General features: G+C 33.8%; 1 protein-coding gene across 1 annotated transcript in view; it reads left to right on the top strand.

The window, feature by feature from the left end:
• The window catches only part of LOC123656485, a 59,001-nt gene that overhangs the window by 5,895 nt on the left and 25,428 nt on the right, over positions 1–27,678 (top strand). The window contains exon 3 of the mRNA XM_045592162.1: positions 18,678–18,774. Within this exon, the coding sequence (XP_045448118.1) occupies positions 18,678–18,774 (97 nt within the window). The remainder of the gene's footprint in view (positions 1–18,677; positions 18,775–27,678) is intronic.

The following is a 27,678-nucleotide window of genomic DNA, read 5'->3' as shown; positions in this document are numbered from 1 at the left end:
ACGCACACATTTATTTTGTCAGAGCAAGTGGTCTGGACACAGATAAGCTTGTGCCAAGATAACTTTAAACATCTATAACAATGTTAAAAGTTTCGTTATTGATTGCTCAGATAAGGTTAAAGGCACCATTTAAATTGTTTATGGTCTAACTTAACACATCAAAATGGCCATTTTCAATCGATACGGATGTTATTAATTGATTAAAACTTGGTGTATTATCTTTAAAATGCAAATTTTGCGTCGTGAGTAAAAAGTATTGTTAAATCAACAATTCCATTTTATCTATGTATTTTATATGTTTTGGATCGACTAGTTGACCCATGTAGTTTCATTTGCCTTGTCGTTTGTAACAACTGTTTTACTTTGAGTCGCAATGTGTGGATAGAGCGTATGTTTTACTATGTTTTAAATTCTCACGGAAAAAATATATTTCTAATAGTTATTGATTGAATAATATATTTTAATTTAAAGTTTATTATAAACTAAGGGAAGGAATACTTTGCTATCTTTTGTTTTGCTGGAGATAAGTCGAATAGAATCTCAAAGACATTCGCATATAATTATATACGTATATATCACAATTAAATAATATTTCTCTCAAATAGTGTTGTGCGTTATGTGTATGTAGCAAGAGTTTCTCAAGAGAGTCTGTGGTAGGGTTGGCACGCGCTTGCAATGTTCTTGATATTACTAGATCCATTGCTACGGTAACCGCTTACCAACTAGCGGCTTGTACGCTTGTTTGCCACATTAGCCGTATAAAAAGAGGACCAGAGTTGGAGCTTATTGCCCTGCTTCTTCCACTTCCCTACATTACTTTACTGCTTTTATTCTTTCGTGATTCGTAGGTTTCTTTATCAAGGTTTCCTTCACCACCTAGACACACAACACTTCACTAATGTAAATTAAAGACAAGATCAGCAAAAATGTATCTCTATATAATTAAATTCATCAAAGACTTAACGAAATAAACTTCGTCACGTGTCTGTAGTCTAAATAAAAGGAGGAATTGTCGTGCGAGTGAACAATTAAGTAGTTTCCAAACAATTACTCGGCTCCTAGAGGAAATTGTGTCACTCGATCAATTAGAAAGATCTATTTTGTGTTTAACTAAAACTGGACCGGAAAAATAAAACCGGACCCGAATCGCCAACTGGCTAGGAAATATTACCCAATTTATATTAATATACAGTTTTAAAATGAGTAACTGAGCAGTTTCTTGACGATTCTTCTTTGCAGAATTTATATTCAGAATCGATGGTGGCTTCACCTTTAACTATAATTTCCATTTTGATTTGTATAGTAACGATTCGAAGGTACTATTGCCTATTTGAATAAAGTTATTTTAGATTTCGATTTTGAATTACAAAATACGTTTTTTGACCAATTTCCCGTTTTTTCAGGCTGATCCGTATGGGTTCCGGGATCCCTAAGGTATTAGGAGTCTTAGTAGATTTCATCATATGATAGCAGAATTTTTTTTAGTATTTTGGTAACGAAATTTTTCACTCGAGAAATATATCTAGTGTGTCCTGATAACACTTGTATACAACATAAACAAATAAACAAAAAACTCATCTCCTTCCGTTTATACATATTTCAGTTGTGCGTTATTTGTGTCCGCTTTAAGCGGGACGATGTTCCTTGTGTCCCGCGGGAGTCCCTTCATTTCAGAGGACAAAGGAGTCCATTCTCTTCTCATGCACTTCATCAAAACCTGGTGTCAGTTCTGCCGTTTTTATGTATTTTTGTGTACTCATTTATAGATAACTAATATACGTTATAACGTCCGTTATATATTACAACTTACGTTACGGCTAGTTTTTTTACTTCTATGCCAATGTTTTTATGACATAAAAGTGTATTTGAATAACTAAAATTATAGTAACACTAGCTGACCCCGCAAACGTTGTTTTGCCATATATGTTACTAACCCCTTAATCCCCCCCGCTCTTATAACTTAAGGGTATGAAAAATAGATGTTGGCCGGTTCTCAGACCTACCCGATATGCACACAAAATTTCATAAAAATCGGTCCAGCCGTTTCGGAGGAGTATTTTAACTAACATTGTGACACGAGAATTTTATATATAAGATTATTTTTAAGAAGTATAACTATGCATTGTTATATCTTTTATAGTAATATTTTGGTAAATATATTAGAATAATTAAAAATCCGCCAACCCGCAGTGGAGCAGCGTGGGAGATAAAGCTTCGAAAATATTCCTACATGCAGAAAGAGGCGTATGTCCAGCAGTGGGCTTCTTACAGGGCAAATCGTGATCATGACTTAAAAATCGGCCCATTTAATGACATAATAAGTATTATTCATGCGAATTAAATTATATAGTAGTGTGCATTATAGCGCGACTTTGAAGCCCTTGCAATAAATTAATATAAAAAAATAGGTAAACATTTGATAAATCATATATACAGGAAATAATGGCAATTTCATAAATAAATTACGAACAAATTAATCGACACACAAATAAAAAATATGTAACACAACCATAGACAATACACACGTATGGAACCTTCCGCCAAAGGGTATTTCCCCATTCATGCTTCGCAAATCAAATTATTCGGACAATATCTATTAATCGGGCACTTCCGGTCGCCCGGTCGCCCGCTTTATTGAGTTATCCGGTCAGAAGGCGTACACGCTATTAGCGCTATATTACATTGTGTTAAGTTTCGAATGTAATTTATCAACTAAAAGCCTTTTGTGACACGTATTCAAATCGTTTTTTGTATAAAAGTAAATTTAAAGGTACGTAAAGTACGTAATAAAAATTAACGGTTATTTAAAATTATCTGTCCTCGCGACTTCGTTCGCGTGGACAGATAATAGTGACTTAACATGTTAAACGTGAGTTTTTAAATTGCCATAACTTTTTTATTTATGATTGACATGAAACAAACATAACAATTTACTTTAACATAACAATACACTTTATTGTACACCAAAACAGAAATAAGACATATCAGATTGATTTTAACAATAATAAGGTACTACGGGTGACCTTATCGCTGAAAAGCGATCTCTTCCAGGGAACTAATGTTAAGCTAAGCTTGCCACAGTATATTATTGAAAATATCATCTAAATCGGATAAGCCGTTTTTGAGATTAGTGTGCACAAACGCACAGACAAACAGACAAAAATTATGCTGCAGTTTTTTAGTTCGAGCTGCTCCAGATTTTGAGTAGGATATTTCCTGCTGTGACCTACCTCAGTTAAAGTCTTAATTGTCATCTTAAACTCCCGATATTACGGCGAGGCTGCACACACCATAGTCACGGGTGACTCTCGTACAATTTAAAAAGTTCATATGAACCGTGAAAGTTTAAAAACTAGTAATAAAAAGTTATATGACTACTTATACTGTGACTATTGTCATAGATCTAGCCATCATGCTTTGGAGAGCACGTGAGGCTGTCATCACATCGGTGTCAGATCGTTAATCGTAACGACGTAACCTGCCACTGAACATTTTTTTTTTAATTCTTTATTTATTTTTATTCTTTATTCAAAAAAACAACAGCTTTACAAACAATGTACCTTACAGCTATGTTATTTAGTCGATAAACAAGCGCACGGCTCACCTGATGGTAAGCAATTACCGTAGCTTATAAACACTTGCAACATCAGAAGCATCGCAAGCGCGTTGCCGATAACAAAATAGTAAACTAAGAAATTCAGGATGCTATCAACTTAAACTTATCTATACAAATAAATACAAATAAATAAAATTAATAAAATTAAACTTGGTGGATTAAACTCCATACACGGGGAAAGGACACTTTCCAGCTGTTTCAGACCACTTTAGTTCTTTGTTATAAAAACATTTTATTTAAGTATTATGCCGTAAATTTGCCCTGGGATCAGGCTCCGTAGATTTATATGTGCGGATATATTGTAATATTATGTTTGATATATGGCTATTTTACTTTATGGCAGGATGAAGATGAAACAGGGAAGGTTATGGGCTATTATATATTTTAAAATCATTTCCGAAAAGTATTAGAGAGGGGAGAACTTTTTTTTATGAAAACGTATATAAAATAGTTTTGGCACGTACTATTTTACTGTCAAAATTTGACAATAAATAATAATAATAATAGTAAATAACTTTATTGCACACAGTAATATATAACAATTACATAAGAATAAAGCTTAAAGGGAAAAAAATGATTACATCGCATGCAACGGGCCGTCATATCACTAGATAGTGATCTCTTCCAGACTACCCATAAATGTGTGGAATATAGCTTGAACTTACAACTTACCCTTTATTGCTAATTAGCGGAAATTATTTGCGAAAACTTGTTTGGAGATGGTTTTACGATTTCGAATGAAAGTAGAATTCTAAAATGAGCTTTTAGTGGCTGAAATTGTGTAGTGATTTTTTTTTCGCCGTTCAATTGCTGCTTGACATACATTTTCTTTTCCTTACAATGAGTATTAATCGTTATGAGGTTTCATTAATAACAACTAGCTTAATTTACTTTTTAACAAATTTGTTCCGAATGTTGTACTGATGGTGTATTTTACCAGTGTATTGAAGATACTCAAACAACCGGGATCGAAAGATAGATGGCGCTATGCCAGTAACTTCACACTTATCGACGTAATCTTAAGATGGCGTTCGAAAATTAATATATATTATTTTTACTAAATAGAGACAATCAATGACAACACACATATAGAGGGACATATAAATGAGAATCGAACCCGTGACTTTACTAGAACGGTTGTAGCCTAGTTAAGCTTACGGTAGTTAAAAAATCAAGTCACTCAGTGAACAAGATAGATTGACCGGACATAATCCGCAAGTCGATTACCCGGGTTATTGGCGCACTAGGGTTACCCGGGTAAACGGTGAGCGGTGACCGAATTATCGAGTTAACCGGCTATTGACCGTCGCACTGCGAGCTTTAATTATATTGCATTCACTTGAATGATACGTATTGCTACAATCCAAAGGCGAATTGTCGTTCATATGAATATTCAACTGTATTTAAAAAATGTTTTGAAAGAAATTACTTTTGCGACAACTACAATAAATAAATTAAATGTAAAAAACCTTTTTAAAAAACAAGCTTTTATTTGAATGGGCTAAAACGAAAAAAAAGTACTTTAAAACTTATGATATAAAAATTTGTCGCCAGATTGGAGTTCTCGTATTTCCTTAGTTTGAAAATTTTAATAGTTAAAATTAATTAATTAATTTATTTTTAAAGCACACTTACAACATACATATAATTTTTTTTAAATTAAGCAATACATAATAACAAAGTATCTGATACTTATGCATGTCACTTACAAGTGTACATAACACTTTGGAATACAATGATTAAAAGCACAAAAAATCATAAACAATTAAAATATTTGAACTTTAGATATACCTACATACAAAAAAAAATCACATCAAGTCATTTAATTTACTTGTTTATCTAGACAAGTAAATCTCGTGACAAGCTTTTTTGACAAATAACTTACTAGTAAAAAATAAAAATAAATGCAATGTAATATTTCAATAAAATTCTTATTATATAAATATATTACATTATACAAACCGACCTGGCGAACTTCGTACCACATTATTTTTTCGTTAATACATCGATATTTTATTTTATAAAACCTTAACAAGACCATAACAAAACAAAAAAATAAATAAATAAATAAATATCCAATCGGTGTTGTTGTTCAGAAATTGCGTATTATGCGAAAGTTCTATTTATAAAGATTAATTGTTTTTGTGTTAAGTATGTATTTTTTATAAAAATATAAAATTTATATTCATTTTATAATTCAGATTTAAGAGAAATGTTTTTCATTAATCACAAACATATGTTATAAAAGCACCATAGGCGATTAAATGAATGAAATCGGGGTTCACCGCTTTGACCTGGCGCTCAGCTAATCTGTATGTACCTACCTGTCGTAAAATTGTGCCCTCCATTTATAATAATTATTACGTTTAAGGGCCTTTGTTGATTATTCATGACTATGTTATTATGAATTTATTGTCAGTTTGCATTCACTAAATATGTAATTAAATAAAGGGACTGGTATATAAAAATTGTTACGGAATTTAAACTTATTGAACTATATAAATCACAGATATAGTAATAATATTTCTGTGATATAAATACTCGTATAACATAGACGTCTATCGATGTAAGTGAAAATTAATTTTATTTATGCCATTTTTGTTTTATTATTCAAACAAAGAAAAAGTTAGTGTGATTTTGCGGAAGGGTCAATTTAAATTTTATTTCGCTGTGGAAAGCTGTGTGGCTACGGCAGTAAAGAATATAGCCACCCTCTCTCTTCACGAGGCTGTCGTAAGAGGCGACTAAGGGATAGCACAGTTCCACTGCCACCTTGTAACTTATAAAGCCGACCCATGGCGGGATAATCATCCAACTGCTGGCTTTGAAATATACAGGCCGAAGACGGGCAGCAGCGTCTTCGGTGCGACAAAGCCAGCCTTGCGGTCACCAACCCGCCTGCCCAGCGTGGTGACTATGGGCAAAACACATGAGTTCACGTTATTTTTGGCGTAAACTTGTGGAGGCCTATGTCCAGTAGTGGACTGTAAAGGCTGTAATGATGACCTTAATAACATAGGACTTTCATACAAACCTTCAACCCCCGTTTTATTCCTTTATGGGTCGAGTTTCGTAAAATCCGTTCTCAGCGGATGTTTACGCCCTATAAGGAACCTATCTGCAAAATTTCAAGTTTGTAGCTGTTATAGTTTCGGAGATTTCGTGATGAGTGAGTCAACCTACCATCCCCCGTTTTAACCGCAAAAGGGAGTGAATTTCTAAAGATAAATTATTTGGACACCTTCTCACCATCTATAGAGCATACATTTTAAATTTAAAGTCTCTTACTTCAAAAACATACCACTTTCATACAAACTTCCAACTCCCTTTTTACCCCCTTAGGGATCGAGTTTCCTAAAACTCGGTATAAACGGATGTCTAGGCCTTATAAGAAACCTACCTGCCAAATTTCAAGTTTGTAGCTGTTATAGTTTCGGAGATTTCGTGATGAGCGAGTCAACCTACCATCCCCCGTTTTAACCCCAAGAGGGGGTTGATTTCTAAAGATACATTATTTAGACACCTTCTCACCATCTATAGAGCATACATTTTAAATTTCAAGTCTCTTACTTCAAAAACATAGGACTTTCATACAAACTTCCAACCCCTGTTTTACCCCCTTAGGGGTCGAGTTTCGTAAAATCCGTTCTTAGCGAATGCCTACGTCTTATGAGGAGCCTATCAGCCAAATTTCAAGTTTGTAGGTGTTATAGTTTCGGAGATTTCATGATGAGTGAGTGACCTTTCGCCTTTATATATATAATAGATAATAGATTAAACACAGATGAAATACCTTTATTTACGGTAATTCTAACTTATAAATAAATTATCGTTTAAATAAGTAATTAAACTAATATTTCATTTTGGGAGGTAATCATTCTCAATTGAATTATATTTTCTTACATTTAGTTAAGGACTAATTTTGTAATGTAAGGTTGTCGTTATCTATGTAAAAAAGGTAATTAATTTTAAAGTTGTTTTTTATCTGTACAAGTAAATGAAATTGGAGTGTCTGTTTGTAATATTAAAATAACCGCTTTTTACTAAGTGCATATGGATGTATACACTGTACCTATACCAAAATAACATTTTTTATAATTTTTGTCTGTCTGTCTGTATGTTTGTTCCGGCTAATCTCTGAAACTGCTGGACTGATTTTGACGGGACTTTCACTGGCAAATAGCTGATATAGTAAGGATTAACTTAGGCTACTTTTATTTTAGATTTTTTTTATAACTATGAACTGAATAATAACTTTTTTGTTAACTTCCACGCAAACGAAGTCGCGGGCATAGCTGGATATAAAAATAAATTGTCAAAAGAAATTTGCGCTTGAAGTATGTCAGAAACAGTTGCAAAAATAATATATAAACGGAGCTGCTATAAAATGTCTACAATTATATAATAGTATTTTTGATGAACGCTAATGAAAAAAATTTTTTTTCAAATGTTCGATAATACTGACAGTAATGGCGTTTGACAGAAGATAATCTCATCGAGATTTTGATTTTATTTGAGAGAAATAAGTTAGCGTGTATCGTACCTAAATGGTTATATAAGCAGATAAAAAAAAGTAATTGTAAATAGATTTCTAACAATATTTGTGTATGTGTACAGTGTATAAAAAAAAACGTTTTGGGGGGAAAGAGGGGGATTTATTTTTTTGCAACTAACCCTTTTTTATATAACTACTTCGGCAAACAAGCTATACGGCTCACCTGATGGTAAGAGATTACCGTAGCCTATAGACGGCTGCAACACCAGAAGCATCACAAGAGAGTTGCCGAACCTCCAAACCCCTTCAGAAGCTCTGGTCATCTTATTCACCACAGGAACGCAACACTACTTGAAAGCAGTATTATTTAGCGGTTATCTTCTATAAGGTCGAGGTACTTCCCCAGTCAGGCTGCTCCAGATTTTGAGCAGGATAATTCCTGCTGTACCCTTCCTCATTTGGGGTTACTACCCTTTTGGAAGGTAGGCTAAAAAGGGCTCTGTATAAAAACGTAATAAATTCACGCTGATATCGTGTCATGATTCCTGTTTTATTTAATCATTTCGTTGACAAGTTGATTTGTAAATAATTTAACAGACTCCTACTCTCTTCAAACAGAATGCGTAATAAAAACCCGCACTGTTGTACCGAGCATCGCGTTAAAACTTCGCTTTAAATATTTTAATTGAAATACATTACTTCACAAGATTTTCTCCCCACCATTATTCTACTCATTTATTTAAAACTAGCTCCGTTTTGTCCGCGTGGAATTTGACAAAAAAGTTAAGTTCGCAAAGTTATAGAATAAATAAATTTCTAAAATAAAAGTAGCCGAAGATACTTCCTTCCTTTCCTTATTATATCAGCTGTCTGTTGGTGAAAGTCCCGTCAAAATTAGTCCAGACGTTTCAGAGATTAGCCGGAACAAACAGACGGACCGACAGATAGACAGACGAAAATTATTAAAAAAAAATTTATTTTGGTATATGTACCATGTCTGCATCCATATGCATTTGGTAATAAGCAGTTATTTTAATATTACAAACAGACACTCCGATTTTATTTATTTGTTTAAATTAGATAAGATGTAAATGTCAATCTTTATATGTGTTAAGCTTTTTATACGTTATCTAAAGTACTAACACGTGTTTGCAAGTAAATAACTAACAAATGTAACGTTTTTCATGTGACAGTATACAAGTGTTGCGTAATTAAACGTACCCAACTCAATCGAGCTGAATCCCGCTACACGCTCGCTTCACCGGGCGATGAAGAGGTCATGTGAATTGTCTTGTAAATTATTTACACAATGTTTTTAAATTTTTATTGATAGGTCTGGAGGTCCTTTTTATTTACATATTTGGATACTCCGAGTTATACCGAATGTTAGAAATTTCTACGGAGCTAGAATGTTAAACACCATTATACCCGCATTCCTTAATGAACTTCCTGAAAACCTACAAAAGTTATACCTGGATAAACGCAAATATAGAAGATCACTAACAGAGAATTTGTTGAAATCTTTAAGCGTTCAATAGTTACAAAACTTTGGTTATTACCTTAGTTTAGTTTTAATTGCAATAATATGGTACGGTACGGTATAAATATTATATGATAATCTGGTAAGCGACGCGGCGGCTTGTCCGGATAAACTCTTGTGAGTTTTCGTGACTAGCTGATGAATAAGTGTTTTTTGTTTTTTGTATTTTTGAACAAATAAAAAAATGTATATAAAATGTAATAAATATTGGACGGTTTCTTGTTAAACATTGTATATGTAAATGTAAATTAACAAAGATTTTATGTTGTTCTGTGATTAAAATAAAAACCATAAACTGTTAATGTTTATATACTTATTCATATACATTCCTTTTTGTAAGTAAACTGCTATAACATTCGAAAGCCAATTTATTGTGAGATCATAGATAAGTAATACTGCTTTCAAGCAGTGTTGTGTTCCTGTGATGAGTAAGGTGATCAGAGCTCCTGTAGATAGTTAGGGTAAGGTGTGGTGTTTGTATTGCTTCTGGTATTACAAGCGTCTAGAAGCTACGGTAACCGCCTATGGTAATAGGTAGTACTCGTAGGTAGGTTTGCCGTACGCTACTTTGCGTAAAAAATAGTAACAATATCATATTTTTTCTCAAAGAACTGTTATTTAAAAACAATCTGTATACAGTAAAATAAAAGAGATCATGGCTGAATAATGTTATCCCTTGGGTTATGTCTGTGAAAGAATTGCCAAGTCTAACGTACGATTAAGGCTACAAGCGTTTTTCCAGTTACCGACCGTTCCCTGTCCCTGTAGTAATGCTACACTTTTTTCATGACTCTGCTGAGTGGAATATTATGTATCTGAAGCAAAGGGCTGTTACGAATTTTAATTTTGTATTTATTATTAAATTTTGTTTGTTGAGTTTGAATTTTATTTAGTTAGTTTAGTAGTTTTAGTTAGTTTAGTAGTATATTGTGCCTAAAGATAGAAAGTTTTCGAGGATGATATCCATTTCATTGTTGTAGCATCGAAAGTTCGTTTGTTTTGCGAGTAATGTAGGCCATTAAATGTACAAAGAGAAGGTACGGAAAAAATATCTAAAAACATTGAATACAGGTGAAGTTGCGAGAGTGCCTTGTATTAAATATTTATTTATTTATTTATTTATTTATTTACTGACACACCAACAGCATAACATACTAAACATTACAATATCACGTTCATGTACATAGTCCGGTATGCATGCCAGTTACGGGTGCATACATCACTCGCCTTAGAAGACATTAAATAACAGTTTTAGAGTTACAGCAAATCATTAAAATATAGCAGAAGTATAATAATTAAAAAAAAGAATAGTATAAATATCAAATTAAACATTATATTTATGAGCAGAAATGTGCGGTAAGTTTTTTTTTAGACTTGTCCCTGAATCATGAAATATATCAAAATCATTAATTGACGCGGAAAATCGATTGTACTCAGAACACATCCTTGATAATGGAGAATGTTTAAGAGCATTTGTTCTACCTACATTTTCAACAAGTATGTTAATAATGGGCCTTCGTGGGTATCTGTACGGGATTTTAAAATTTATTTTATCAAGCAATTCACCGCATGCAATCTGTCCCGATATCAGCTTTTTGAGGAATGTTAAATCTAGTATTATGCGGCGATTATAAAGTGAAATCATTTTAAAGTGTTTCAGCCGTAAGTCATAGGTGGCCTTATGAGAGATGCCCGAAGTGTGGTATGCCAGGTATCTAGTAAAGGATCTTTGTAGTTTCTCTAGACGTTGAGATGGTGCTACGTATTGGGGACTCCACACAACCGATGCAAATTCGAGTTTGCTGCGAACCAGTGAGTTATAAAGGATTATTTTGGTTTGAGGAGAAACAAATCCCTTGGTGTTTCTTTTAAGAAAACCTAACATCCTGGCCGCTCGTTTTACTGTTGTATCCATGTGCACTTTAAATTTCAATTGTGTGTCCATTATCACGCCCAAATCTCGAATCTCCTTAACCTCCTGTAACGTATCGGACTGTAATTTATACGCTGATGGCAATTGTACTTTTTTCTTTGTGTACTTAATGTGATAAGATTTCTTCGTGTTTATAATCATACCGTTTAACTTACACCACACATTTATTCCATCGAGATCAGCTTGGATGAGCTCCACATCATTATTCGTACTGACAGTTTTGAATATCTTGAGATCATCAGCAAAAAGGGAGTATTTACAGTGATGTATAGAAGAAGTAATGTCATTTATAAACACTGAGAAGAGAACTGGACCCAAATGGGATCCTTGTGGTACTCCTGAATACGCAACATACTCATGTGATGTGTGACCGTTTAGCACCACAAACTGAAGTCTTTTTGCTAGGTATGACTCAAACCATTCAAGTAAGCTTCCACTTAAACCAGACCTTCTCAATTTATGTATAAGACGCGAGTGACACACCTTATCAAAAGCGTTCGAGAAATCCGTGTATATACAGTCCACTTGTTGGCGTCTATCTATTTCTTTACTAAGGTAGGACATAAATGACACCAAGTTCGTTTGAACAGAACGTCCCTTGCGAAACCCATGTTGATATTCTGAGATCTGGCTTTCCAAGTGGCGCGTGACAATTGGGCAAACAAGGGATTCAAACAGCTTCGGTATACATGAAAGTATGGATATAGGACGGTAGTTTTTGACGTCTTTATTGTCACCTTTTTTGTACACAGGAACGACCTTTGCCTTTTTCCACAACTCAGGTAACACCCCGTCATGCAAAGACCTGTTGAAAAGCAGTGATAGTGGCAGAGCAAGAGTAGGGCCGCAGCGCTTCACAAAGATAGGAGGGATCTCATCGGGACCAGCACCCTTAAAGATATCTAGTTTATTAATGGCACGTTTGATTTCCTTTTCACTAAATTTAATTTTACTCAAATATGACAGACCGTGCACTGTGGACTCTAGACTATCAGGTAATACTATGTTACTAAACACTGATGAAAAATTTTTAGCAAATAAATCTGCGATTTTTGTACCAGTGTTAGCAGTTTGGTCATCAAGGGTCATTTCCGCAGGTATCGTAGTTTCACCACCTCGCCTATCTTTGATAAAGTTCCAGAAACATTTAGGATTCCCGATAATATTATTCTCAACCCGCTTTTTGTAATTTTGTAGGCATGCGTCTATTATTTTTTTACTTCGCTCACGAAGTAACTCATACTCTAACCTGTCGCGTGGATTTTTGTATTTCATAAACTTTTTCCTCTTGCTTTCCTTCTCCAAGATTATTTTAATCAGAGACTTACTAAACCATGAGGGAAACCTGCTTTTCTTTGGTCTCGAAATGGGGACGTAAGTCTCCACGGTATTGTTCAGTATACGGTAAAATACTGCGGTCATCTCGGTTACGTTTTGACACTTATCGAACTGTTTTGGCCAATTAATTTCCTTCAGATGAGCTAAAATTAGATCATAGTTCGCTTTGAAAAAGTTGGGTCGGGGTCTCTCGGCTGATTTAAGAAAGTGTGGTTTCAGTTCCGGTACAATAATCAATAAAGGAGGATGCTTTCGGTCAATTTTACTTATTATATTTAAAGAATTAGTAACTTCTAACGTAATGCAGTTAGTCAGAACAAGATCCAGCACTCTGCCATCCTCGTTAGGAAGAGGGTTCATTTGTGTAATATTATTCAGCGCCATGAAATCAGTGAGTGCCAGGCCCTGCGGTGAACCATAATTAAATGCACTACATGAAACACCATCCACGCCGCGAGACCAACCAATAAAGCCCATGTTGAAGTCTCCCAATATTATGACTTGGTCATTTCCGTCTAAAATATCGCTAGTATGCTCTAAAAACCGAGTAAGGCTTTCCAAATTTACTGGTGGGGGAAGGTATACCGCGCAAATTAGTATTTTTGTAACAATGTTATTTGTTTTTACATCAATTGAGACCCATAGGTCCTCCGCATCACTCTCCCAGTTTGAATGTCTGGAAGAAGGAATATGCTTAGAAACAGCGACCAAAACTCCCCCACCGTCTTTTTTAGTAGTTTCTGAGCACAATCGATCTCTCCTATAAACAATATAACGCTTATCTATAAATTCCGAATTCGTTACTTTACTATTGAGCCACGTTTCAGTAAATACAATTACGTTGTAGTTATTAATCAGAATATTTGTAAAAACATCCTCTGTTTTGGTTCTTAAGCCCCGCACATTCTGATAATAAATATTTACAGCCATTGTAAAAAACAACTATATAAGTACTACTTGGATAATTCTGACACTTATCGAATACTAATACTAAAGCAACAATTTCAAGCTTTCCTCGTTTTTGATGTGAATAGCATGACTTTGCTCGTTTTTCCTCGCAAGTATTCTTTCATCCCGTATCCACACAAACTTGAATCCAGTCTCCTTGGCTTTCTTTCGGGCTGCGGCATGTAACTGTTTATTTGTAAGAGTAAGGTGTTCAGATACGAATACGGGTTCGCGACGTCCTCCGAGTCCAAGATGTTCGGTGCTGAGCTTATTATCTTTGTTCTTTTTGTTGAATCGCGTCACTGCAGCCAACAATTCATCGCGGTGTCGGTGTCGGTCGGTAAATATTGTAATTATACATTACACTATTTTATGTTAAATTTGTTTCTTAATTCAAAAAATCATAGATAAATAAAAGTTAAAAGCCATATAAAAACTCTTATAACATTTTAATAATACACTTAAAAAAACCAGAGCAAGCACTCGCTTCAAAACTTTATTTAATAGGTACATTCAAAGATTTGTATAGTTTGTATAGCGTTCTGAATTCTTTATAATGTCTAAGTTATTAAAGGTTCATATAATAGTTGAATAATTTAGACGCCTTAGAGAATTCAATAAATATATAGGAAAATTTGTTTTACGAATGGCCTATGCTCGGTCCCACGTCGGGTGCCAATATTTCGATCCCCTTACGAACTTCAATCCATTTTACTCTTGAAATAAATTTAAATAACTTGATTCTAATTCAACGATTCTATGAAAGAAATAGAAGTATTGGATTTGAAAAAGAAATATGTAAGTATATATGTATATAGTACTTTTAAATATAATTATGATTGTGGTTGATAGGCTATAATGTTGCATTAAATGAGGACGGACAAGTCAAATCAGTAATATTTTAGGAACCAATAACAGAGCGACATAGTCACAGTAGCGACAAAGCTCTTTAATAAAGAAAAAAAAAATTAGGCACCACAACCACGAAAGTGCTTTGATCTGGTCAAAACTTGATTGATGACCCGACAAGAAGATTGTGCTTTGAACTACTCTAGACCTGTCTGTTTCCAGCTTCCTCAATTCCTCACACAAATAGCTTTTAAATCTTTCTCAACACTATCCAGCCACCCGGGGTTTTATTCTGCGGCGACTCTTTCGGCCACCTAGCTTACCCCTTAGTAGATTAATTACCAAAGATAAATCTATTAACTTAATATTAAGGTATTTTGTGAAATGTTTTAGATTTTAGCAGAATTTACATTTTATCATCATCATCATCATCCTATATAGTCCACTCACAGGTTTACGCCAAAAATAACGTAAAATTATGTGTTTTGCCTATAGTCACCACGCTGGGCAGGCAGGTTGGTGACCGCAGGACTGGCTTTGTCGCACCGCTGACGACGCTGCCCGTCTTCGGCCTGTGTATTTCATAGCCAGCAGTTGGATAGTTATCCCGCCACCGGTCGGCTTTTTAAGTTCCAAGGTGGTAGCGGAACTGTGTTATCCCTTAGTCTCTTAGCTTCTTACAATACCCACGGGAAGAGAGGGGGTGACTATATTCTTTATTACCGTAGCCACACAGTACATTTTCTAAATTTCTTAAATTATTTATAATTTTGGACAGAACTACTTTCAATGCGCTCTATTTCAAAAATACAGAAATTATACAAATAACTAATGCTTTCAAATATAGATTATTGTATGAATCTGTAACCTACCTCTTCTAAATCCGAACATGTCAATATCTGGTAATCGGCGACAATCGAAAAGCATCCGACAGTCGAACAGTCGAAAATGATTCCATCGCCTTAGCTCTTACTGGACGAGGGCCAAACACCGAGATATATCACTGTTTCCGAGGTATTCCAAAGTGACATACATATGGAAAATTTTAGTTGGAAAACTTTTGTGTACAAGAATAGAACTCCAGTGACATTGGCTGTACGAAAAGTTACGTAACTTTTGCGGGTGATATGGTTGGGGTTGTTTGATAACTTTTTGAAGTTATACTTCGTTTAGTGCGTTAGGAAAAATTATGAGAGTTAATTTTTAGGATGCGCGCGCACACCGTCGCAAAAAACCGACACCCTGAAGTTAGCTAGTCAACGAAGAAGAAGTTGGCAACGTGAAGTTAGCTAGCCAATGAAGTATAACTTCTTACGCCCGTACATAAATACACACACAATCTCTCTCTCACACACACACACACACACACACACCTTTTTTTTTTAATTTTAAACGAAGTTCAATGAGATATAGAAGGTTAAGTTTTGAAATGTTTGGGAGAGCGATTTCAGTAAAATTTGTTTATAAGTGTATGTTCTGAAGTTTCAGTGCTTTTTTACTTTTACTTTTTATTAACCTTTTTCGTTAAAGAAGTTAACTGTTTTACAAAATTTCAATCTAAGATTCTTTTTATTGCAGTCGTTTTATATTTGTGAATTTGCCTTTTGTAAGTTAATTTTTCGCTTGCACAACAAAAACCGCTCTCGTGTGTAGAGACTGCGCCGTGTAGAGGTGCCTAAACACCAGAGGTTTGCGGGTTTCGTTCCCTCTCGGGATGGATATTTGTACAGATACCAACCAATTTGCAAATTTCAGTAAAATCTTCGACCCTTATTTTTAAATGCCCTTTAAAAGTTTCATACTTTTATATTTTAGATGTTTATAGATCTATAAAGTTTTTTTTAATTTACGCATTTTTTGTATACAGGTAGAAACTAAGTTATTTATAAAATTATTAAATACCTATTATTTGTATGTTAATTAATGTAATAGCAAATGATGGCGATATTAAAAATCAATGCGATAGCCGTCTTTTACTGTTTTAAAATTAGCTTTCAACACCAAACGCAAGTCAGCAACATAATATCTATGTGTCCTTAATTTTCACGAGTGTTTTACGTCTATCAGCACTAAATACAAAAAACACGAGCGGGGACACCCCAGTCGATGTTGGCATAAAAGAAAGAACGCGATTTTCAGTTGGATTTTTTTCCAAATTAAACACTTAGTTTTACTCTTAATAAAATGAGCTTCAGCCTGTAATATCCCACCACTGGGCATAGGCCTCTTTCCCCATGTGGGAGAAGGATCAGAGTATAATCCACCACGCTGCTCCAATGCGGGTTGGCGGATAATTAATAAAATGTTACTTCATATTTTCTATTGTACACCACAAAAACATTACAAATAAAGTATAAAGACAATTACAGACTGTGAAGTACAATAGGCAGACTTATGGCCAATAAGCCTTTTCTTCCAGACATCCCACATAATTTCTAGTATTGCAAATTAACTCTTACACTAGAGTAAGATATTCATTTTTATCTTATATCAACAATTTCATAAATTCTATTAGCAAAATTATTGCTATCATAAATGTTAGACAATGCAAAATTTCAAAAATTTATTGCTTCGTATATGTAGATATTATTCAACATTTTTAACCGATTTCATAGAAAAAAGAAAAAAAAAATTACTTAACTCGACCGCGTTCTAATATTTTTTTATTTATTTCAATGTTTGTTAATTTAATGTTTTAATAAATTCAAACATTATCAAACTATCTAATATATAAAATTCTCGTGTCGCGGTGTTTGTAGTTAAACTCCTCTGAAACGGCTTGACCGATTCTCATGAAATTTTGTGTGCATATTGGGTAGGTCTGAGAATCGAACAATATCTATTTTTCATCCCCCTAAATGTTAAGGGTAGTCCAGAATAATTATTAAGAAGAAAAATTATTTATTTAAGAAAATTTATTTATTTATTTATTTGTACAAAAATCCACAGCTACATTTTATGTTTTTTAAAGCAATACAGAATTAATTTAAGAAAGAATATAATAAGAATAATAAAGAATTTAAGAAAGATTAATTATTTATTTTTTATTTTATTATGATTTGGCGTTGAAAAATATAGTACCCGGGTGACCGAGCTAAGCTCGGTATTTTTAGTAAATCGTGTTTTTTGGAAATCATAAAGTATAAATACGAATTACATATTGATAAAATATGAATAATATTTTTCGATTTTACCGACATAATAATAAAAAATAAGAACAGTCTATTTAAATTAAAAATAACGAGTGCAATTAGAAAAAGAAAAAGAAAAAATAATTGATCAGGGACATGTGGATTTGAACCATGATCTTCTCGGTTGATCCCGAGCGGCCGATTTCCCACCGAGCTATTTCAACTACATTGACTTATGCGAAATTTACCTTCGTATTCTAACGATATTTTTTTCAATTCCTAAAAACAGGGATAAAACGACATTTCCTGAAAATGAATCCTAGCTAGATAGATTTATCTCCCCCGAAACCCCCTAAATACTAAATTTTATGAAAATCGTTGGAGCCGTTTCCGAGATTCAGATTCTATATATATATACAAGAATTGCTCGTTTAATAGTATAAGATAAGATAAGATAAGATAAGATACAACCCTAAATTTTCACACTTTTACCACCAACCCCTATTTTTAAATAGCGTTTAGCGGCAAGACAAGGTTTGCCGAGTCAGCTAGTCATTATATAAAAATATTTTTTTTGGAAAAACAATTTTATACCAATACTAGCTTTTATCCGCAACTTCAAGCGCATCGATTTTTTTTAAATAAAAAGTTATCCTATGCTACTTCTAATACCTCCAAGAATATGAGAAAAAGCTTCATGATGATTGGTTAAGTAGTTTGCGCGTGAAAACGTAACAAACAAACATTCACATTTATAATATTAGTAGGGATTATATTTGAGGGATAGCAAAATGTTTTTACTAAAATGTTGCTAATTTTTTTTGTAGGTGCATGTTACGACGGTGGTGTCCGACGTGGTGTACGAAACCAACCGATTCATCTGTTTCTGAGAGCAGTGAGAAACAGGAGAACAACCACCAAGAGGTAAGAACAAATATATGTATGCATTACTATCTGTATGCGTAAATAACTGTTTTATGTAAAAAAAAAAAACTCTGAGTGGTGTGCAATAAAGTATATTCTATCTATCTATGTATGTAAATAATAAAACGGGCATACCGTTATTTCGTGAGCACATTACTTAAATACAGGACCACGGATTATTTAAAACTTATTGTTAAAATGCTAGGCTGATATTCTTATTAATCGTTTAATCTAAATATATATTGAATTAATTTCATTTAAAATATAAAATGTAACGTTATGCACTGAATATTAGGTTTAAATTCGATATTAATATCACTTTTAAAAGTACCAGTGTTAGGTTTGAATAAATACAATGTTTTTATTAAATGTCTAAATGACACATTATAGCTTTCTCTATAGTTGAGCTGAAATATTGTAAAAATCTATTTCGTTACTTCTTCCAACTCACTTTAACTTTATTGAACTCAGTTTAATTTCATAACTTTGTTTTCTTCATAATATTTTTGATTGCGAATTGTGATATGTCGAGTAAGGAAACAACTTTCAAATCACAACTAAAGAGTTTTCAATCATGGATATATTTTACTCTAGTGCCAAAAGCACCATGGTCTGGGCGGCATTCTGCGAGGAGCGGCATAAGCCGGGCATACGTTCTAGAGATGTGAAAAAATATATTTCAGATATTTTTATTTACTCGATAAATTTATAGCGGCTTAAAAAAAAAGATCAATCAAAATATAACGGGTATTATTAGTTTCATCGAGTATTATACGGAAATTATAGTAAATAGCCGGACCAAAATAAGGTCAAACAAAAAATTCCAAAATAAATCGACTACTAATCAGCTATAACTTTATGGGGTGCCAAACTTTATTGGCCCGGGGCAGAATCTTAAAATATGTCGCTGCTTACATTTGGATATTGAACATTACTGAAAATATACAATAACAAACACAGAAAATTAAACTTGGAACTTTTTGAGTAAAACTTCTTTACATACGCTTGACTTTGGGAGTAATCTGGTGAAAGCGTGACGAGAGCACTACGAAAAGTGTACGAACGGAGCAAGAGTGAATGGTGTGAGTACATATTTTCTTTTATTCTTTCTCTCATAGCCAATTACGTTTCCGATACCACAGTGCAGGCCTGTTGTGCAGAAATATTGCTAAAGAAGAATGGTTATATTTTCAGTCGTATGGTCTAAAGCACATTCGTTTTTTTTAAGTCAGTTTCAATTCAAACTTCTACGTTTGCTTTTTTTGACAATATTGTCTTGTCGCATGTTCGATCAATTCGTCGAACCTCGATGAAAAAAAAAATGGAAGTGAAAAAATTTATTTTTTATTATTTTAATAATAAACGCAACATTTCCTAGTACTAAAATTATTTCTAATAAAGAATTGATAGATCAAGACGTGCATGCAATGATATTATTTTAAATCTTTTTCATTTTAATATAGAGTTCGAGTATTGTCGGTTTAAATTAATTTCAGTTTTTTCGCTTTAAGTTGTTTTAGTAAATTAAAATTCCTTGCACTATGAACAGCGCTCTCGAAATGAACTATAAAATGAATGAAGGATATAATAATAATAGCGCAACGAGAGAGAACAAATTGCTTTAACGTATTGCTGGTTTAATGCTCCTTTTAAAAAATATAGCTATTTCTTCTTTTAAAGTTGTTGCTCTTTCATTTTAACAGGCGTTTTCTTGCTGCTACAAGCGCACTCTATTCTTTTTTAAAAATTTTATTACTTTTTAACCGAATTCCAAAAAAGGAGGAGGTTCTCAATTTTCTCATTCAAAATTTTATTTATTGAACTTTATTACACACGATAAGAAGATAAGCTACTTTTATTTTAGAAATTTATTTATTTTATAACTCTGCGAACTGTACAATAACTTTTTTCTTACATTCAATGCGGACGAAGTCGCGGCTACAGTTAGTTTTATATATAAAATTCTCGTGTCACAATGTTAGTTACCATATTAACGGCGACACCAATTTTTATGAAATTTTGTGTGCATATCAGGTAAGTCTGAGAATTGGCCAACATCTATTTTTCATACCCCTAAGTTATAAGGGGGGAATTAAGGGGGTTAATAACATATATGGCAACACAACGTTTGCGGCGTCAACTAGTTGTCTATGTAATTGAACTCGGTTTTTGCTCTTTTTGCGAGCAAACACAATAATTGATGTTATTATAGTATTAATTATTTAATGCTAATGATGATGTTATTAAACAAAGAATCAATACTATCATAAAATAACATTTTAATATGTTTAAACATAGCTTTGGTTGGTCTGTTAACATATTTGAAGTTATACTAAAAAAAAGTTATGGTTATATTTTTTTTCTTCTAGCTTTATCTAATTTTAATCACGAAAAAAAAACTGCAAATCAACAAGAAGTAATCTTTAGACTTATGCAATTTGCTGGCGAGAAAGCCGTTCAAGAAATATAAAAAAATAGCAAAATTTTGCTACGGATTCTTTCATATATATTTTTTTTGCTATTGAACGTCTTTCAAGCAATACAGAAAAGTGAGAAGAAAAGTTAAATTGAGGTTGTTGAAAAAATAACGTACAAAGGTTCGAGTTCAGTGCAGCACTACTGCGTTCTCGAGTTCTAAATAGTTTAAAAATCTCTTACAAAAAGGTAACGTAAAATGGCCTAAACAGAGCCATTTTCCCCGAAAATTTTGATGTAATATAATATTTTGAACACCACGGCAATTTATGCTCAAAATCAGTAATTTATTCATTGTCATTCTTTCGCCATCTCATGACTATGTTTTGTATTTAAAAAGGGCAAGGTTAATGACCTTTTGGCATATAATTGTCAGAATTTTTCATGTTTTTCATTACCATTCTTCCTTTTGTATCAGAAAGGGCCTTTAGTAGCTGGAAAATGTTATAGGCATGAACGTTAATTTATTTTTCATAAACGGAGGAGAGATTAAACACCACGTCGGTATTGTCGAATTGTAATATGTTACCAAACAATAGACAAAATAATAGGAAACATAATTGACATATTTTTCACAAACAATAATATCTACTGTGTGGTTACGGCAGTAAAGAATATAGCCACTCCCTCTCTTCCCGTGGGTGTCGTAAGAGGTGACTAAGTCTGGAACTGAAAAAGTCGACCGATGGCGGGATAACCATCCAACTGCTGGCTTTGAAATACACAGGCCGAAGACGGGTAGCAGCGTCTTCGGTGCGAGTCCTGCGGTCACCAACCCGCCTGTCCAGCGTAGCGATTATGAGCAAAACACATGAGTTTACGCCATTTTTGGCGTGAACTTAAGGAGGCGTATGTCCAGCAGTGGACTGCGATAGGCTGAAGTAATAAAAAAACAATAATACAAGAGAGTAAAATAGCAGAATACATAAGTATTAAAAAGATAGTATACAATACCAGTAGTGGACTGCGGTAGGCTGAAGTAATAAAAAAACAATAATACAAGAGAGTAAAATAGCAGAATACATAAGTATTAAAAAGATAGTATACAATAAGATATCCGTCAGTCAGGCAGTCAATTTAGCTATTACAGTCCAATTCTGGACATGGGCCTCCTCAAGTTCGCGCCAGATATACCATTAATTATATGATAACAATGAAAGAATATTGAATAAATTTAAAACATGCAATAAGTTAACAAAATTTAGTATCCAAGTAGTAAAATATAGTAATGAAAATATATTAATTGATACCCTCACGACAATTTCTTTCGCTTTATTATACAAGATGCCTCTGCTAAACTTTTGGTGTCTCTCGTTGAGCGTCAAAGTAACCCGCATGTTCAATCTTTTTATTTACCTTAAGCCCGCGTATGGTTCGATCAGTTTTATCTGTGTGCCAAATTTCAAGGAAATTGCTTCTATAGTTTCTGAGTGAGTCAGTTGTGACAGGAAGACAGACATAGTGATAAGGCAGCCTTTGCACTCTGTGTACTTAATGCCTTATGTTAAAATTTATATTCCATTTCTTATCTGTGTAATAATGTATAAAAAATCACAGTACCGTACTTTTATAACCTGTAAATCTTTCACTTGCAAAAATCGAGACTTTATTACAGAAGGCCAAGAAGGGCATAATTTAATCCGCTGATATAATTTATTGCAAATTAATATTTACACGTGTTTCAGAATTTTCTGAAGTATATTTATTTATGAGTTTTTTCACTGCCAATTGTGAAATTTTAAAACAAATCACTCTCTTTGACTTCATTAGTCAAGCAATTGAGACTTCTGCGGTGGCAATCTCCATATTGTCATTCTTGACTAGCCTGTTGGCGCAGTTTGTAGTGGCGCTGCTTTCTCTGCCGCGAGTTGCGGGTTCGATTCCCGCCTGAGTCTGGGTGTAATATAATATTTGTACTTATATATTTAGATATGTATTATTTCTATGTATAATTATCAAAAAAAATAGTTATAACAGTCGGCTGTTATTTTTATTTTTATTTTTTTATGTCACTAGGTCGGCAAACAAGTGTACGGCTCACCTGATGGTAAGCGATTACCGTAGCTTATTGACGCCTGCAACACCAGAGGCATCGCAAGCGCGTTGCCGACCCAATCCCCAATCCCCCCAGGAGTTCTGGTCACCTTACTCACCAACAGGAACACAATACTGCTTGAAAACAGTATTATTTTGCTGTGATCTTCTGTAAGGTCGAGGTACTACCCCAGTCGGGCTGCTCCAGATTTTGAGCAAGAAATTCCTGCTGTGCCCTACCTCAGTTACCTGTGATACAAGTACTGTAGTGTTACCTGTAATACAAGCATTAAGTTGCTTACCATAGGAACAGAGGACTGTGTGTGTATGTTATACGATATTTATGACATTTATTTATTTATTATTTATTATATTTTCCATTGTGGTTTGGCGGATGATTTCCGACTGAGACTTGAAGCAATTGTTGTTCATTACAAATCCCTACCAAAAGTCGCTAGTCCGCTAACAATCTATGAAATCATACAAATTGTACAAAATAAATAAAAATTACTCAAATTAGAAGAATGGTGTTAACGCTAGCAAGGCGATATCTCTCAGATAACTTTTGGCTAGGTGAGACGGTAAAGTAAAAGCAGATTAGGCGTAGAAATAACTTAAAATTTATTATGGTAACCTTCTTGAAAGAAACCAGTGTGGACACTTTTACACTTAGGTATTTTGGTTACATGAATCAAAAATTACATTGTTGTATGTTAATTTATATAACAAGTATGTAATTAATATATTCGAAAATTCCTTTATCTAATCTGCAATCAAGGATACATTAAAAAGAAAACTAAAAATGTAAAAAAAAAAATCATCATTGCATACTTCGTCGACCGCATATTTGCAAGTTCTATAGAACATGTATATCTCTCGCTTTCTCTCTCGTGGGAGTGAGTGAGACGGGTGAAGTGCGCTTGACCTATGCGCTTGCGCCGCACCGACCGATTTTGGCAGTTTGGTCGAGTGCAGGAGTGCTTGGATTCTTGATGTACAGTTGACGATGTTAACGCATTTATAATCTGAATTAATTATTTTGTTTATTTAAATTTGCTTACTTAACTTTACTATAATATAAAAATTGCGATTCTGTAATTGGAATATTCTAGATAGAATTATTTATTTTAGCGTTTTCTTAATGCTATTAAAGTTCTTTACCCATTCGCTTCGTTTTATTCGCTTCAGCCTATCGCAATCCACAGCTGGACATAGGCCTCCTCAAGTTCCCGCAAAACATCCATCTCTTGCCACATTCTCTATCTTTCGATCCAGTTGTTACAAACATATTACAGCTGGACATATGGCACTTTCTACGTGTAGGAGAAGGATTTCTTTCTACAAGTCTCTCCTCTTAGAGTATACATTACAGTACTACTGTTGATACTCTAAGGCTCACTCATTTTTCTCTAAATCATAATTTGCGTAAAAAGTAATGACTATACTAAGATACTGGAGATAAACAAGTAATAGATATGATATAATTATTTTTGTAGATTTACGATCTACTGCCTCTCATTTTTGCTCCATATTTGTATAGAAAGATCGCCTCTCGTCATCAATCAAGACCGGGTTTATATATTATTCTTTAGTATTATCGTAATATTATTGATAGTATCGCGATAAATCAATGGTTACTATATCCCTCGTGTTAAAAAGGCTTAGCTCTGTATGGGGTTTTTGTTTATTTTTTTTTTTAGATCTGTCATCTAAAATCTGCTAATAATTTGTCTATATCACATCTATAGTGTTGGAGTGTTGAGGTTGGGCACAGTTAGATATGTCTTGTTTAAAATTTTGACCAGTCAGACTCAGGAAGTTTCTCTAACTTAAAAAATATTTTAGTTAAATAATACAACTCTTATGTAAAGTTAGGCTAGAGGATATGTTGTCCGCTTACCATCGGCGGATTGTAAGCTTGTTTGCCATTTTGTCATGTATAAAACCAAGATATGTCGAATTAAAATAAAAGTTACAAAAAATAATACATACATGATAAAATAGTACAAGTTACATAAACAACTAACAACTTGTGCTACATTGTAACATGAAAACGCGCAGGCTTTTTCTGTAAGGATTTTCAAAAAGAGTATACGTTTCAGAATTTCGACCGTCAGAATTCAGAATTTCAATCACTGAGAAAGACAAAAATTAAATACATACAAATTAAATAAAAACTGTTTCATACGAAATTTTTTGTTTGACTGTACACCCAAAATCTATACATACTGACGTTCTATCCTCTAGTACTTACGAATAATGACTGCCCGCACACACGCACACGCTACCACACATACGCACACAGGCGCGTTCGCCCACATTAGCACTTTAAAGTAACCACGACACAATAATGTGCGCTCTTTTCTTAAATTACTATAACCAACTTGAATGTTTGAATGATTTTATTGAAGTTCACTCTTAAATGGGTCGTGCATTATCTTTTCGACGTGATGTTTTTTAGCAACTTTTTAACCCTTGGTGATATTTGCTGAGGTTCTCGACCTCCGTATACTTAACGAGTTTTTTTTTTGTGCAAATTAAATTGTAATTTTTACAATATTATCTTTAAATACATAAACTTATGAAATTTTGAAAAACTAAGCATCGTGATACATATTTTCTACACGGGCATAATTTGCAGAGTGTAAGTTGTTTGATTTTTACAAATCGTGCGTTCAACGAAAAATAATGACTAAAGGACGACTCCTAAGAAACGAAATAAGGCACGTTTTTCCAATGTAATGTACTGTGTGGCTACGGGTACTGTGTGGCTACGGTACCAAAGAATAAAGCCACCCCCTCACGGGAAGAGCGTGGGTGTCGTAAGAGGCGACTAAGGGATAACACAGTCCACTACCACCTTGGAACTTAAAAAGCCGACCGGTGGCGGGATAACCATCCAACTGCTGGCTTTGAAATGCACAGGCCGAAGACGGGTAGCAGTGTCTTCGGTGCGACAAAGCCAGTACTGCGGTCACCAACCCGCCTGCCCAGCGTGGTGACTATGGGCAACACACATGAGTTCACGCTATTTTTGGCGTAAACTTGTGGAGGCCTATGTCCAGCAGTGGACTGTATAGGCTGTAATGATGATTCCAATGTAATGTTACTTTGAAATTTTACGTATCAATCATATTATTATTATCATATTATATATTATATATAATGAACGTATTATAATTAATATTGACCGATTGAAACGGAGTAATAAAACTTTGTTTAGATCAAAAGAGTGAGAAAAGTCATTAGTTTAATATTAGTAGCTTTTATACAAAACATTTTTCTAAATTCAGATGCTCTAAAATAATAACGTATTCACGAATTCTGTTTTAAATTGCTCAGTTTTTGGTCAGCCGATTTCAGCAGTATTTCTGTTTTTCACCGTTAGTACACCTATTTTAAATTGTATTGCATTGAATAAAATATTTCGTGATTGTTATAATAAAGTATATTTCGGTTATAATTTTTTTTTGTTATAATTGTAATTACATAATCTCGCACCCATATTGGTAGTACGCAGTGTTAACCACAAATAATTGCCAAAATTTCCCTTCGCCCTTGTGTTGCGCGCGCGCAGCCGTGCATGCATGTGTGCGCGAAGGTGTGTCCGTGTGAGCCGGTTCCGTGGAAAGTACATTTAGGGTACATATAGTGCTGTGGAAAGCTATTTATAGATAGGTAGCCCTTCGGCCGATGTTTTTTGTAGTTTGTTACAGAACGCCGAAATTAAACGATTAAAGTTTATTTAGCGAGCGTTATACTTATTTGACTTCAGTTCAATATACTTAAACGTGTTTTTTCCTATATGAATATTTTTATTTTGGCTTCAATTAAGTAAAATACTTCTGCTGTCAGCTTGATTGACTTTTCTGGATTTTGTTTCAGTATCAAGATATCGAGCATCACGTTTTATAAGCAATGGCTTTTGTAGATAACCAGGCTTTATATTACATATATGTGATTTCTAGGTTCTGATACTAATTCTTGAAAGAAAAGGAATCAATTTTATTTTTATATGACGAAGCTGTTCGGAAAAAAATAGCATAATCGAGGGTAGTTAAGCAAAGATCTTTAGATTATTTACCACTTATTGTCGTCTTTAACTGTTTATATAATAACCTCTGGTTTTGACTACTAATGATAGGTTTTTGATACAATTTGTATGGAGGTTACATCAAAATTCTATCTCTATTAAAATCAGAAATAGATAAAGTATTGAAACTGGCCGTAAAACAATCAAAAGGTCCCGGTATTGAATCTGTTCGAGCACTGCTGGACTTTTCATTAGAAATTATATCATATAATAACTTTATTTGTATAGTAAGTAGTAAGGATAAGAATGTAATGAAATTCATATTCACATGAAGATTTTAAAAATTTGTACATACATACGTT

Source organism: Melitaea cinxia, chromosome 9 (assembly GCF_905220565.1).
Source record: "Melitaea cinxia chromosome 9, ilMelCinx1.1, whole genome shotgun sequence".
NCBI lineage: Eukaryota > Metazoa > Arthropoda > Insecta > Lepidoptera > Nymphalidae > Melitaea > Melitaea cinxia.
Note: the sequence above shows the minus strand (reverse complement) of the source record. Positions and strands in the feature narration are given on the sequence as shown.